Below are 14417 nucleotides of genomic sequence, written 5' to 3'. Positions count from 1 at the left end.
TTTAGATGTTCTCTACAGAATCGAATCTTTGCGGTTAAATGCACTAAAATCAGGGCCATAGTAGATTCATTTTCAAATACAGCTCCAATAAAGGCACAAAGAACAATTTTGTAAGCGCTATAAGGGTTCCCTATAATTCGAAAAACGTCCCTTTGAAGCCTTTAGGGGTTTAACGAATAAAGTCGCGGCTATCTCTCACAAACAGGGAAAATTCGCACTTCATTACAGAAAAACGAAGTACGTAACTGATTTTCATGGGCATTAAAAGCTCATAGTTTGAAGTTTGATGTAAAGAAAGGCAGTTGCGTAACGAAAGAGGTTCAAGCTCCAAGCACTGAAGCTTTAAGTCTTCGTTGACGCCTCGCTTACCATGATATATCAATAAGCCAGCGTCGTAAAGCGAGCCAGAAATAGGCAACCAGACATACACACATCGGGTTTCAGTGTACCTTTATGTTAGTTTTCTTTTTGCGTAAATGAAATTTTTAAGAAAGCGTGCACTACCCTAATAATTTTCTCTAAGTGGGTAAAGTTTTTGACGGTTCTTTTTCAGTCCACAGGCGTAGATGTGGGTCGGAAAATCGATTTAAGTTTCGTTTTGGCAATCTTAGACACTGGCAAAAGTCTTGGAAACGGAATTTGAGATTCCAAATTTTCGTCGAAATCACTAAAATGTGTATTAAACTCTCCCTTATCTCGGGAACTTCAAGAGGTTTCAGCGTCCAACGAACCTTCTGTTGTTATATTGTTGATTATTACAAATATCGAGGTGTTACCTCACCCCCCTTATCATTCTTCCGTAGCTATAAATATTTAGTTTAAAGCGGGTAAGGCTCATAAAAGCGAATAACGTTTGAAAATGCAGTTTGTTCTGTTGCGCATGAGACTTAATCGTGTTAAATTTTAATTGGAACGTGCATGATAAATAATTTCTGGAATGCTGCTTTGCTTTCTTTATTCACTCTACGCAATTTACATTTATGTGTTATTCATGACAAGCGCTCAAATAAACGTACTAACAACGTGGTATAGAGAAGTAACGATATAGGTAGTACCTACTTGAAAATACCGCCTTTACATGAAACCCCTCTAATCAATAAGGGACGAAGGTGGATTTAAACGGAAATTGCGGATACGTGATCCGATGTTCTAAACAAATCGAATGTAAGTCTTCTATGTCAAATTTGTTCAAAATGGATTAGAAGCATTCAACGCTAAACACTCCTGCTCTAAACCTAACAATCGGACACATATAGGAATATCCAATTGCCTATTGAATTCGATTCTAATTAAATCATTAGCTGGTTTCGAACAGCACTAGAATGTCAAAGTGAGTTCATCTGAAATTAGGACATTGCATCCAGTTGGGGCCGCATTAAAGCGTCACAGTACGTCACGCGTTAACCGAAAGCTCCAAACCTCATGACACTTTCAAGGAATAGCATTTTCCGATGTCTAGAAGATGTTCCCTTAGCCCTAAGGGCAATTTTAGGCCCTCGACACGGATTCTGCATTAGTCGGTGAAAAGATAGCGGCCGGACCAACGTCTTTAAAAGGTTTTAACATTTATTTTTGCTTGTCCAATGATCTTGGAAGGTGGGGTTTTATGTAGATTTTGTTTGATGGGCAGAGCGAAGAAAAGGTTAAAATTGGGAATCGGTTATGAGTCAGGAATACGAGCCGCTGTGCCCTTGAAGGCGACCTATAAGAGATGTGTGCTAACGCTATATCTACCAGAGGTGGCGAAAGACCCTTTTTGTAATTTGAGATAATTTCATAAGTTTCCTCATTTTTTCTCAATTAGTGGTTTGACTTTTCGTATAATAATGGTTAAGTTAATTTAGCGGTATCACTTTCCTCCGGCTCATCCTGGGTCTAAATATACAGGGTGTTTATTTCAAAACGAAATATCTGTTCATTAGGAGAAACATTTTAAATATTAAAAAAATATCTATTTAGATGTCTAGGGGGGAAATTCAATTTGACATTAGAGATAATTGCATCAGTCACCTCACCCCCAGATACCTTTGAAATTTCAAATGGCACCCCCTATCGAGTTCAATTTGCTACGTAACTGTACCAAGAAAACTGAAATAGATTAATGGTGTCGGGAGTTGAAAAGAAAAATGTGTACTCGTGCAAATAGCTTATTGAAATTAAAGAATTAATTATAATAAGTGCTCAAAGTGTGAGCCGTTATTAGCGAGGCAAAAACGAAGTCGGTTTCGAGAATTGCTCAATGAACGATTTCCGGAAAAATGAATTGGCAGAAGAGGTGCATTACAATGGCCAGCACGATCTCCAGCTGACAGTCCACTAGACTTTTTCCTATGGGAATATTTAAAATGTATAGTGTTTAGGACTCTATTTGAAAGTATTCAAGAAGTTGGAGATAGAATTTTCTTGGAATGAAGAAATATTCTTGGACAAATTTTGTCCAATGTTCGCTAATGGATTTCAAAACAGATGGTATTATTGCGCCGCTAATAATGGATCACTATTTGATCTCAATAAGCCATTTACACCAGTAGACATTTTTCCTCTTAACTGGAAGCAATTTGAATTCTGCTTACAATGATGTACCTCCCGATGGGAGGGTGCCATTTAAAATACCAAAGTGAGAATAACTAGGGTCCACGGGTGAGGGGCTCACTGATACAATTCTTTCTAATGTCAAACGAAACTTCCCCCTAGATGTTCAAATAGGTTTATTTTATTATTCTATTTTCAATTTTCCTCCCAATCAGGAAATATTTGGGGTGCTTTGTTTGAAACGACATCCTGTACGCACCTGGTATACCTATTTCTACCATGTAGGTTTAATACCCTAACGATTTTACAACCTTTTTAATTATTGTAAAATTAATATCGAAACAATTTCAATTCTAATTGAAATTAGGGCATCTCTGTTTCAATTGTAATAGAAAATAGGGAAATTCCCAGTATAATTTTTATATTCGGTTATTGTTTGAAATGTTGCATTTTACTGCAGATTATTGAAGTGATTATTTCTAAAAATAATTGCACAACACAGTTTTCGAGTTCTGGTATTTACTTCGCAGACACACACACAATGCAAATATACAGTAACATAAAATTTGTGAAAATGGCCATTTCAGGTATGTATATAAATAGTAAAATTGTTTATAATAGGGGCAATTATTTTTATTTTTTAAATTATTTATTCTAATATACAGGACGTTCCTAAAACGACTGTACAACTTTTGACTGATAATTGCTTAACCAAAATGAGGCATTTTTGATAAACTTACCTATATCCAATATTGCTTCGTGTTGCAGCTGCGAAATGCCAAAGTTCGAAAATTAATATGGTTTTTTCGAAATCATTTCTAAAGACTTTCGCCGATTTTCATTAATTTTGGCATTAAGATTTTTTATGTAAATTGGAATGTTTTGAGAGAATTGAAATCTTTTTTTAACGCACGTATGTATATATCAAAAATGGCGTACAATTCATAAATAAAATTTGTAATTTTGTTACCTTCTTCCCCCTACTACTGACTTTTGTTGTTTAAGTATTATAACCCAAAGTATCCTTCTGGCTTAAATTCTCTCAAGTAGTGTATTTGACGATAAATATTTTACGTATTTCGCAATAATTTTCAAGGAACTTGCAGATTTCAATAGAGCACGCCTCTGCTTCATAGAGAGTGCGTGTGAGTCTTGAAAGTTATGAAAAACGCGCTGGAACTTTCACCCAAATTAAAGGCCTAACTACAGCTTTAGTTGTTTCCAAATTTACTCAAAAATTGCTTGAGTTTTAAGTTTTTTTAACGCAGATTCATGATTATCAATTTCATATTAGATATACGCAGGTTGTTCTAACTTTTTTCGTAGCAATAAGATAAATGTTCCGTCATAGGTAGAGGTCCTGTGACCAGAATGTTTTGCTTTGATCTTCCTCTCACAAACTTGGAGAAAAGCTAACAAAATCCTTTCGCTTCCAAGTACCAACGATTGACTAACAATGAATTCATATCTTCCGTTCCATACTTATTTAAACATTGATAAGGTTTGATTCATTTAAGGATAATTATGTAATTGTTTCCAAATTTTACAGTCATATGCTTAATTGCCCCCTGTTAAGTACTATTCTCCTGGATTAGCAACAGTCTGCATTTTAGGTCTCTTGGTTTCAAATGACCATAAGAGCTTTGCTGATTTCTTTATAAAGGATTCCAAAGTCTTCTGCTGTTAATGAAGATTTAGAAAAATTATTCAATGTTGAGTAAAACTGCGTTGAACTAGGAGTTATAGCCACTAATAACTGGTCAACCACACTTCCAGAAGGTCTTCCGAAAACCCTTGATGACTACCCGGTAAATTAAATTATGACCCTTCGGTTGCTGCTTCTCCTTCTTCAGGTGCGTTGCCTCGAAGGTTCATCCTCTCCTCAAGCGTATTTCATAGTTGCATCCAGTTCGCTTCCTAGTATTTTGGCTCCCCACTCAGCTTCTATTACCTCAAATAGTGTGAGAAAAAAAACGCATCACCCAGTAGAAATTGATATTTTTTTACCTAATTTTCTGAAACTATCCACGGTGTTAAGCATAACGTTTGATAACCCTTTCATTGGAAAAATCGTATCCTATACAATTCAAATTCATTAATGGGTCGCCCCTCCACTTAAACGAATTCATTCCGCAGTTTGCCTGGGTACACTCCTAATGAGGTGATCTATAGCGTCCTGCGGTATTTCATCCCAAACAACTTGTAGTCTATCACACAGCAGTTCATTGGAGGCTTAGAAAACATTCCCAACCTTCGACCCATCTCACCCAAGAAATGTTCGATGGGTGAAAAGTCGGGTGAAAGTGCGAGCCACGGGAGAATATTGATGTGGGCCTCTTGCAAGAGCTGTAATGTAATCGCGGCAACACGAAGGCGAGCGTTATCTCGTTCGAACATGATATTGTTTAACCCCTGGAATGTACGGTATAGCAAACTATTCCAGAACTTGATTAATGTACCCGTGGGTATTCAACTGACCTTGAAGAAATACTAGAGGAGTTCTACCACCTGGGCCGGTTCCACCCAAAACGATTGGGCGGTTTCCCGTTCCACGACGAACTTGAAAAGCGGCGTTTACTTTTTTCAACACTTGATTAATCTATAACCATTGTGGGCCCATGGGCAAACTCTAGATTTGTCAGAAATCATGACACTATTCCACTCTCGATACCAATTTGCCCGTGAATACACTATTCCAATCTAACGGCACGATGGCTATTGGTTAGAGGGAGTATTTAATTTAAAATTAGCCCATAGCATCGAATACGACGATATATGGAACTCGTTGTGATTCTATGGTCCATCTCTCTAAAGAAAAAATATTTGATATTGACCTGGGTGTACTGTGCCGATCCCTAAGGGCAAGCAACCTCGATCTCCTTCCTCCCGGCTCTGTCGTCACTCTAGGTCTCCCAGGGCTTTTTTTTAAGGTGTTGCCCATCATTTTCGGACCAAGTTCTCCAGTAACGAATTATTGTTACAATGCTCCTTTACATTCGTCTACCATTTTTCAATTGATGAAAATTCGGACGTCTTCGAACTTGAGAGCTTTTGCACCTCAGTTCACAATTGTTCGTACCGAATAATAACAACAAATTGATTGAAAGAGCCGAGAATAAAATTAAACAATTTTTTAAAAGGGGATCGCAAAACAATGGATTAATTCATATTTTTGTGGTGTTTTTTTTTAACGCGCATCCCTCTTCAAAACATAAATATACGTAGCTAATTTGGTTAAACAATTTACAGGTTTACTGAGTGATGCGTTTTTTTTGTCACATACTCTGGAGTGTAAAATCAACCGGACCCTTAAATTTTTAGATTTTTTTGCGGTTAAAAAAGGTTTGGAAATTTTTCTGAAACCTTGTTTGTGTTTTTTAGCCACAAGGTTTTTGTTATTTGAACCGGTTTTGATTGCTTTTTCCTATACAGTCTAGAAAAACTCAGGGTGTTACAGCTCGTTGGATATCAGGTCGAAATGGGCGTCTCGAATTAAGCAGCATGGTTCCATGCTGTTACGGGGTTCCTTCGACAAACGAAACCACGAAAGCGACAATTTGGATTACGAAAATGGGCCGCATTTAATTTAATTTATTTTAAATAATGACAGAATTTGCTGGTTTAAGTGTGAAGAGGAAGATTACTTAGTTGGGAGGGTTACGAACTATGATTTGGATCACATATCCGACACCGCTCCAAGACGAAGAGAAGAAAAAGAGCAAAAATACTTCGATTATCCCTTAAGTGCTAAACCCGAGGAATTCCAACCAGAGGCGCACCACCACCAAGAGCCTTTACGGGCTGTGGCCGAGCCGGATACCGTAGATCGGCGCCATCTGGTGAATATCTATACGAGTCGCTTTGCTGGGAATATTGCAACCGAACTGCAGATCGCAGCAATAGTCCCAACCGAGAAAGCTTCTTTTGACTAGTAGCATATTTCCCAGCCATAAAGCACCCTCGGATTACGGACATCGTGGTCTGGCACCCAGATGGTATTCTTAGGATAAGTATCGAAGTACATAGACGTAACTTAAGGAATAAAAGCACAAATAACTAACAACTAACAAAATAAACAACAACAAAAAAACCAATAACTTAAAGTTCCTAACACATGTCCCTGTACCATTTTCAGTTTCAGCAAGCTTCAACCTAGTGAAAATGCATTTTGTGGTTTTTTATTCTTGCAAATATAAAAATTGTGACACCTGAACGAGTAACGCAAGCTGTTGCCTTGCAAGATGATGGAGACAATATTCGTTACATAGCAAATGTCTTAGAAATTTCTCGAAGATGCATTACAAAGATACCGAGAAACAGGGCAATTCCCTAGAAGGCCAAGATGAGGCCGACTAAGAACCACAAGTTTAATTGGAGATGGTTTCATTAAAATACAGGTGATACTCGACCGCACATTGTCAGCTCCAACACTTGTCCAACAATTAAGTAACCTCCATAGAAACACCCTTTCCACTTATACAATTCCTAGGCCCTTAAATGGATCTGGAAACGGTTCGCTCGCGAACAACTTCATTGGGGGGCTGAAGAATGGGGTGCAATACTCTGTGCGGATGCCTCCGGATTCAAGAGATACACATCGGATGCGCGAAATTGAGTTTGGAAAATGGCTAGTGAACGTTTTGCAGAAAAATGTTTTCCCCTAGAGCTGAATTTATGGTGGTAATTTAATTGGTGAACGACACATTGAACACTGTTTAAAAGAGTATTTAGCGCCATTTGCGCCATTTTTCGGTGAAAATTTTTGTTTCATGCACGACAAAGCCGGTCCGCATATTGCAAGGACAACGCCAGTGCACTTGGATGAAGTTGGCATTCCTTTATCACCTGGCCCTCGAGGAGTTCAGACCTGAACCCGTTAGAATATGCAAGCGATATTCTAGACCGACGTATTCGTCGTAAATATGCTGAGTTTCAATCCACAAATTGCTTGGAACAAGCACTTTGGAACGAATGAGAGCAAATCCCTCAGGAAGAATTTGTCGCTTTGATCCGTAGCATGCCCCATCTTATGTGCGGGTAGGCACCACACGTTGCTCCGCGTATTGTTTTTCATTTGGGAAATTTTTACGTGAAAAAAATCTCTTTTTGTTTTCGTTAGCAGATTTATAGAATTTCTTCGTTTTCTTGAAGTGTTGTTTTCTTTTCTTTCCATTTTTTCTTACTCTACGAACAACGTAAACTTCCCAATATTCGGTTTCACTAAACTTTCAACTGGTAACACCGTAAATATTTTTTAATACTTCTTTTCTGGAAAAATCTGGGTGTCCGGATGATTTTGCAGTCCAGTGTAGTGTACAGGGGAGTTTATCATGTACTTGTCCAAACTTTAAGGAGTGAATTTTTGACAAATTCTGAGATAAAAAGTTCGCATGCGCATGGGTCTCTATCCGCCTGGCTCTTGAGGCGCGGAGCCTCAAAAAGTTTTGTTTGGTATTTTGATTATATTTTTCGTTTAATAGCGTGGGAATTCGACGAAATTCTGGATGCTCGGAGTATCGGTGACGAAAAGCTCAAACATTTACTTAGTTTTTTGTTTAAAGTTAGAGGACGCCGCGTACAGCGTCGTACCTGGATTAAATAACCATAACAATGACCACTTCTTGCTGTTGGGGTTCGCGGTGGATGGAGCGTTATCCATACCCCGAAGCTGGTAGTCGCCGGATTTAAACCATAAGCGATTGCCTATTTCATAGAATGCACCCATCATGATGCGGCATCGCCCACTTTAATTTCAAATGATACCATCACATTCTTATCCCCAGAGGCCGCCATCTATAATTCATTGCATGTTATTTGGGGATTATCCAGACAACCAAAGCTATAGTGCGAATTACGGTCCCATTCGCTAAACCTCGTGGTGGTCACGGATAAATTCGCTTTCCCAGATTGAGTTTAAACATTTATTATTGTTGTTGTGTCGGGCCGGTGTCGTGCTCCGAATTTCTATTCCGAATCGTGTCAATAAATTATGGCGCAAAGCAATTTCTTCTCCCTTAAGCGTGCTCCTAAGATTTTTATTTAATAATAATTCTTCTAAGGCACTTTGAAATGTTGGGATAAATTAAAGGCAAACGTGGCATATGCAAAAGGCAAACAGCAGCCATGTAGCTCAACTCATTAAGGCCCGTCAGTAAACTCTCTCTAGTGTAGACGAGGAAACAGCACTTTATAATGAACTTGGTTGGAGACAATAACTTAACTGAAAATTTAATTTATTTAAGAGCTCTTGGAAACATCTCAAATAAATATTTGCCCAAAACAGGAGCTTAGCGGCCGTGTGTTCCACTGTATGTATGTAAGTAGGAGCATAGTGTTTTTAATATACTCGAAGCATAAACTTCTTCCATGCTCGGGTAAGTACGTTCCTAAATAGAAAGTTAGTTTTGCGGAAAATGTATTAAGCTCCAAAGCTGCGCAAATTTCAATAAGAATTATTAGTAAGAAAGGGTCGTTGCAAGTTTTCCGCTAAACGCATTTGCTCTTTGCAGATGTAAATATGGTGGCAGAGCCAAAACCACACCAAACCGGCAGAAAGAGGCAAAATATGACCAAAACAGGGAACGACTGGTAAGTTTCTTTTTCCCGCATTACCTACGTTAAATTCTGATAAATGATTGCACTCGTCGTAGCAGCAACAACTCCATACAAATCTACGTAATTCCGAAACAGAAGTATACAATTTCGTCAAATGTCGGCTGCGGTTTGTGAAATATTCAACATGATAAATAACGGCAATTTTTCCGGTTTTGGTAATTGACACTAACCGCTAACAATTTCGGGATAAATTCTCGATAATATTGCAATCAATCATTTTTATTGTTGGGTGTGTTTGTACTCCAATTTTTCATCAGCGAATGCACCTAATATAACAGTAGTGGTTTATTCAAAGGATTAATTTACCTTCGGACATGTAATGGTTCATATGGAAGTTAATTGCATTGTGGCAAATAGGTTTGCACGAGAAAGTTGCGATTACAAGGAACCGAACAATGTAAGCCAAACCAAAGTTTAGTTACGAGGGTGAATCATACATGAACCGGGATTTCTCTCGTGCGGCTAATAGAGCGTCGGAAGAGGGCCTAGGAGTGATAAGTAGAGACATCACAAGACCGCGTCCACGCTGCTTAGTCTGAACGGCGCGTTCTCAGTCAGCATCACCGTGAGCGAACTCGAGGTACACACTCAGGTCGCGTAGCGCTTCATTATCGAATTTCTCACATGCGAAAGTGTAAAACCAGGGACAGTCCTAAGAAGACTTGAAGGACAGTCCGGAGGGACCCGTCTGAAGAAAACCAAGGTGTACGAATGGCACGAAAAAATTTTGGAGGGACATGAAACAATTGAGAACGAACCCCATGCGCGCCACCCCCGTAACACAGAACGCACCATCGCCACTGTTCGCCACCGCTTTCACAGTGATCGCTGGATAATGGTTGCTCATATTTCACATGAGGTAGAAATCAGCCATGGGAGTGCCCAATTCATGATTACAAATGAGCAAGGGTTTCGAAAAATTTCCATCAAAGGGCTGTCTCGTTTTCTGATTTATCAACGGAAACAACAACCAATCTGAGCCGAGAAAAGTTGCGAGAAATTAACCGGCCAACATGGGAACACCCTCCGTACAGTCCGGACCTATCCCCTTGTGATTATCACATGTTCGAGCCGTGGAAAGAGGCTCTGGGAGGAGAGGGATTCGCAATTGATTGCAAACACGCCCCGCTTCTTTTTACAATAACAGCATTAAGGAACTTCCAATACGATGGAAAAAATCTACTCTTAAATCAGAGGCTTATGTAGAAAAATGATATGTATGTTTAGCTTTTGGATCTTTTTCCAATAAATTAAAAAAATAATCATTCCGGTTCATATTTGATTCACGCTCGTAATCATAAGCTGAGTATTCAAGATTGTCAAGCTTCAATCATTGTGCTTAAAATGAAGTCGTTTTTAACTCCCGAAAAAACTCATTATTCAAGATGTTTGACGAGAGCGATTCTTGGCATTGCGTACAGCAATTAAAGTTAAGAATCGAGAAAAGAATGCTTAAGGCAACTCATCGGGCCAAAGCTGTTGAAAACGATGATATTGCTTTGAAACCGTAAACGGCATGCGAAATACTCATAAATCGATCAAGTTAAGCTTTAAACAATTTAAAATAGCCAGGGAAACATCCACCACTTCCGGCGGGGCTTGAATCAGCGACCAGGACTTTTCCGGGCTATCGTTTGACTAAGTACCGACTGAGCTACAAAGTAACGAAGATGCAATCCCTTTCCGGATCATTTTGAAATGATCAAATTCATAATATTTTAATTTCTGGCTTGATATCAGAAATTGAAATTCTGTTTTTTAAAATTAACAACCATTTAAAGTTCGGAAAATGGGACCCAATGGGCTTGGTGAGAAGTCGTGTTTTCGGGTCGCAAACATCATCTTAACGAAAAATTTCTAACATCTCTGTGTCTACCACTAACCTTAAAGTGGCCGAAGAGGAGTACTGCAGTGGGTCTACTTAAACAGTGTACCTTAATAGCTCAGTTGGTACTTGATAGAACGATCACCCGGAAAGCTCCAGGTTCCGGATTCAAACCCAGCCAAAGGTCGTGAGATGGAACTTTAATGACTGTACATAGAGGACCAAAGGTTTCGCATAAATTCGTTAACAATTGAAGGAAATATTTTCCATGAAAATCCTGGAATACGTTAAATATTGTTTTTAGTTGTGTATTTTTTGACGTAACAGATATGTATACCGTGATACCTATGTAGTAGATAAATGTTCTTTTTAGTTTTTTTATGAAAACCCAAGTGTATTATGATATTTTTTAATTCCATGAGAAACTCAGCACGTATTTCATGTAGCATAAGTGTGTTTAAATTCAACAGTTATTGTAATATTTGTGATTAGAGTAGTCCGTTAAATCGCCTGACCTCACCCCTATTGACTTTTTCTTATGGGGTTATCTAAAACATGGAGTGTATTTAAATAACTCAACAATATAAAAGAGTTCGAAAATTAAATTACTTAAGATGCTCCATACCTACCTCCTCATAAAACGGTAAGAAAAGTTCTTGAGGAATTTAGATTGAGGCTTGCCCACTCTCCGGAAAGGCACAATTCAAACATTTAATACATTAAATTATAGCAGTTTATATTGTTATTTAAGTATTAATAGTTCTGTCGATACGTGAGCTTTTGTAATATTTTTGAAAATTGTTAAATTTAGACGTTTGTGTGTTACATGAAATACGTTCAGAACTCATCAAGAAACCCAAAAACCTCATAATGTCCATGAGGCTCTATAAAAAATTAAAAATTATGTATATATGAAATGTCAAAAATTTAACTACTGCCATTGTTATTATTATTTTGCAGAGTACTATCGCCCTCTGAAATATCTCCATGACCATATGGTACACCTTGCAGTGCCCCCGAGTCTGACTCTTTAGATGGAGATATCTTTATTTTACTGAATATATGCCGCGTGACATAAAATAGAGAACACCCCGTAAAAATGGTTTTATTTAAATAATTTTTGGTGTGCATGTCTCTTACGCTAAAGCAAATACTTCGTTAAAAAACTGAACAAATTTAATTGTTAAAGACCAAAGAAGAATTAATAATTTTTCAGTCCTCCGCGGTGTCTTATACATTCCTGTACGCGTCTAGGCATGGATATAATGAGGTGATTGATGTCCTCTTGGGGAATCTCATTCGAAACTAACTGGACAGCATGACATAGCGCCGCTAGGATTTGCGGGGGATGGGGTAAATTATGCAACCTTCTACGTACAATATCCCATACACGTTCAATCGGTGAAAGGTCTGGAGATCGAGACGGCCCAAGTAGCAAATTGATTGCATTTTGTTGACAGAAGTCCACAGTCATTCTAGCCACGTGTAGTCGTGCATTGTCTTGCTGGAAAGCCGAATTTGCAAGAGTTTCCAGATAAGACACGAGACGAGATTTCAGAATTTCTTGAATGCATCGTTGCGTTGTCATACTACCTTTAATGAAAACCTGCTACAATATGCAATAGCACGCTAAATCAGTATCCCAACAGTCTCGTGGCCATGCCTCTGTATTCTAAACTGAGGATTCCGTCTTTCGTCCCGTCTTCTTCTTAATCTTGCTCAACCCCAACAGAATCTGGATTCGTTACTAAACACGATATTATCCCATTCCAGACTCCAATGTACTCGTTCACTGCACCACTGCAGTCGATTTTGACGATGGTTCTAGATGAGGGGTAAAACAAGATGGGGACGGTAGGAAACGAGACCAAATTTCTCATCCGGCGATAAATAGTTCAAATCCCAATGGGCCTTCCGTACTCAGCAAACCACTGATCCCCCAGCGTCGTCGACGCGACGAACGTCTCCCTTCGGGCCATAATTCGAATTGGCGTCATGTAGTTCTTCAGGATCGTTCAGCACCTCTTCTTCTGCCTGTTTGCCCTTCTTGGAACCATGCCTGATAACATCCCACCATAGTATTTAAACTGCGGTTCAATCTAGAGGCGATTTCCCTAAATGGCCGACTACCCTGTCGCATACCCACCATTCGACCTCCCGCAAACTCGCTCAATTGATGAAATTTTCACTGCATTCTGCGTCTAGACGTATTTGATTAATCTAAAAGCACTTTATAAACACGCAATGAATGATATTTTGCAGTCATATTGTTGATATTTTATTGCAATTTTTATAGTTAATAAAAACCTAAAATTCCTGATACATTGATAAATGCGGCTAAAAATTTGATCGTTTTTTGAGATCCCATATGCAAACGTGCATTCCAAAAATAGTTTAAATCGAGCCATTTTTACGGGGCGTTCTCTTCTCTATGTCACGCAGTATATTTCGGTGTCTGAGCCTCAAGCCAAAGCGAACGTTTCCGAAGCATTTTAGTCAATTTGATCGCGCATCACTCGATTAATCGACCGGGTCCGCTTCAGTTTTTCTCTCGGGCCTAACAACGGTCCACTCCGATTCTCCGTGGCTCTCGTCCATCCTTTCACCTCTTCGCAGATCATCTTCCGAAAGCTGAGTTAAACCTCGCAGTCAAAGCCAAAGAAATCTGGATGGGGGAGATTTATTCCATACTGTTACCTTGAGAAACAACGTACATCACCGACTTTATATACGTATCAAACCCTCTTGTCGGATTTATTGTAATCGATCCGACACGTTTCCCAAAAGCAACATCACCGTTTCGGTATAAATTGGGTAACAGACGATTTTATTAAGGTGGAAAAAGAAATCGCGCTAATGGGATTGGAAAAGAAAACGGATTCCACACTCGATTCCAAAAATCTTTTCGATTCCATTGTTTAATCTTCGACTTGACAAGCAATGATGGATTACCAAACAGATTACGGCAGATTTTACCTGATAATTAGGCCGCTTCGAAAATTTATAAGCAAACATGCACAAGTCACGTGAGTAACGCGATTGAATCATTGAATGTGACGTTTCCAATTGCTCAGTCAGCACGAATATCGGCTTTGATATATTTGGCAGTAATGCACTCTGTTGTAGCACTAATTCGCTTTTGTGAGCTTATTCCGTGTAGATACTTCGAACTAAATCTGAAAAGCAGCTTTGGTGTCTTTACCGCAACTTAAATTTCGCTAATTATCACCGAACCGGGGTCATCGCATAGAAAAGTAATTAATTTTGATGAAAACGTCCGATGGTTAATCCAGTTGAGTGGATCGTGCTAATTAGGGAATTGAGTTAATTTCAACAATGCTCCGCTACAACGATCGATAATCCATCTTTATTGAAATTTCTCATGCCAGTTCAATGTAAGAAAAAAACCGGGAGCTTTATCGTCAGAAGTGTGACTCGACGGGAA

The 14417-nt window shown here is 38.8% G+C and overlaps 1 protein-coding gene across 6 annotated transcripts in view; it reads left to right on the top strand.

Moving 5' to 3' along the window:
* LOC136345142 (heterogeneous nuclear ribonucleoprotein C-like 1) overlaps nucleotides 1-14417 on the top strand; it is a 142067-nt gene that overhangs the window by 82691 nt on the left and 44959 nt on the right. For all 6 annotated transcript variants that reach the window (XM_066293180.1, XM_066293178.1, XM_066293177.1 and 3 more), the window contains one exon: nucleotides 9042-9120. In XM_066293180.1, coding sequence (XP_066149277.1) covers nucleotides 9042-9120 — 79 coding nt within the window. The remainder of the gene's footprint in view (nucleotides 1-9041; nucleotides 9121-14417) is intronic.

Source organism: Euwallacea fornicatus, chromosome 18 (assembly GCF_040115645.1).
Source record: "Euwallacea fornicatus isolate EFF26 chromosome 18, ASM4011564v1, whole genome shotgun sequence".
In the NCBI taxonomy this organism is placed as follows: Eukaryota; Metazoa; Arthropoda; class Insecta; order Coleoptera; family Curculionidae; genus Euwallacea; species Euwallacea fornicatus.
The sequence above is the reverse complement of the archived record's forward strand: the minus strand, read 5'-3'. Positions and strand labels throughout refer to the sequence as shown.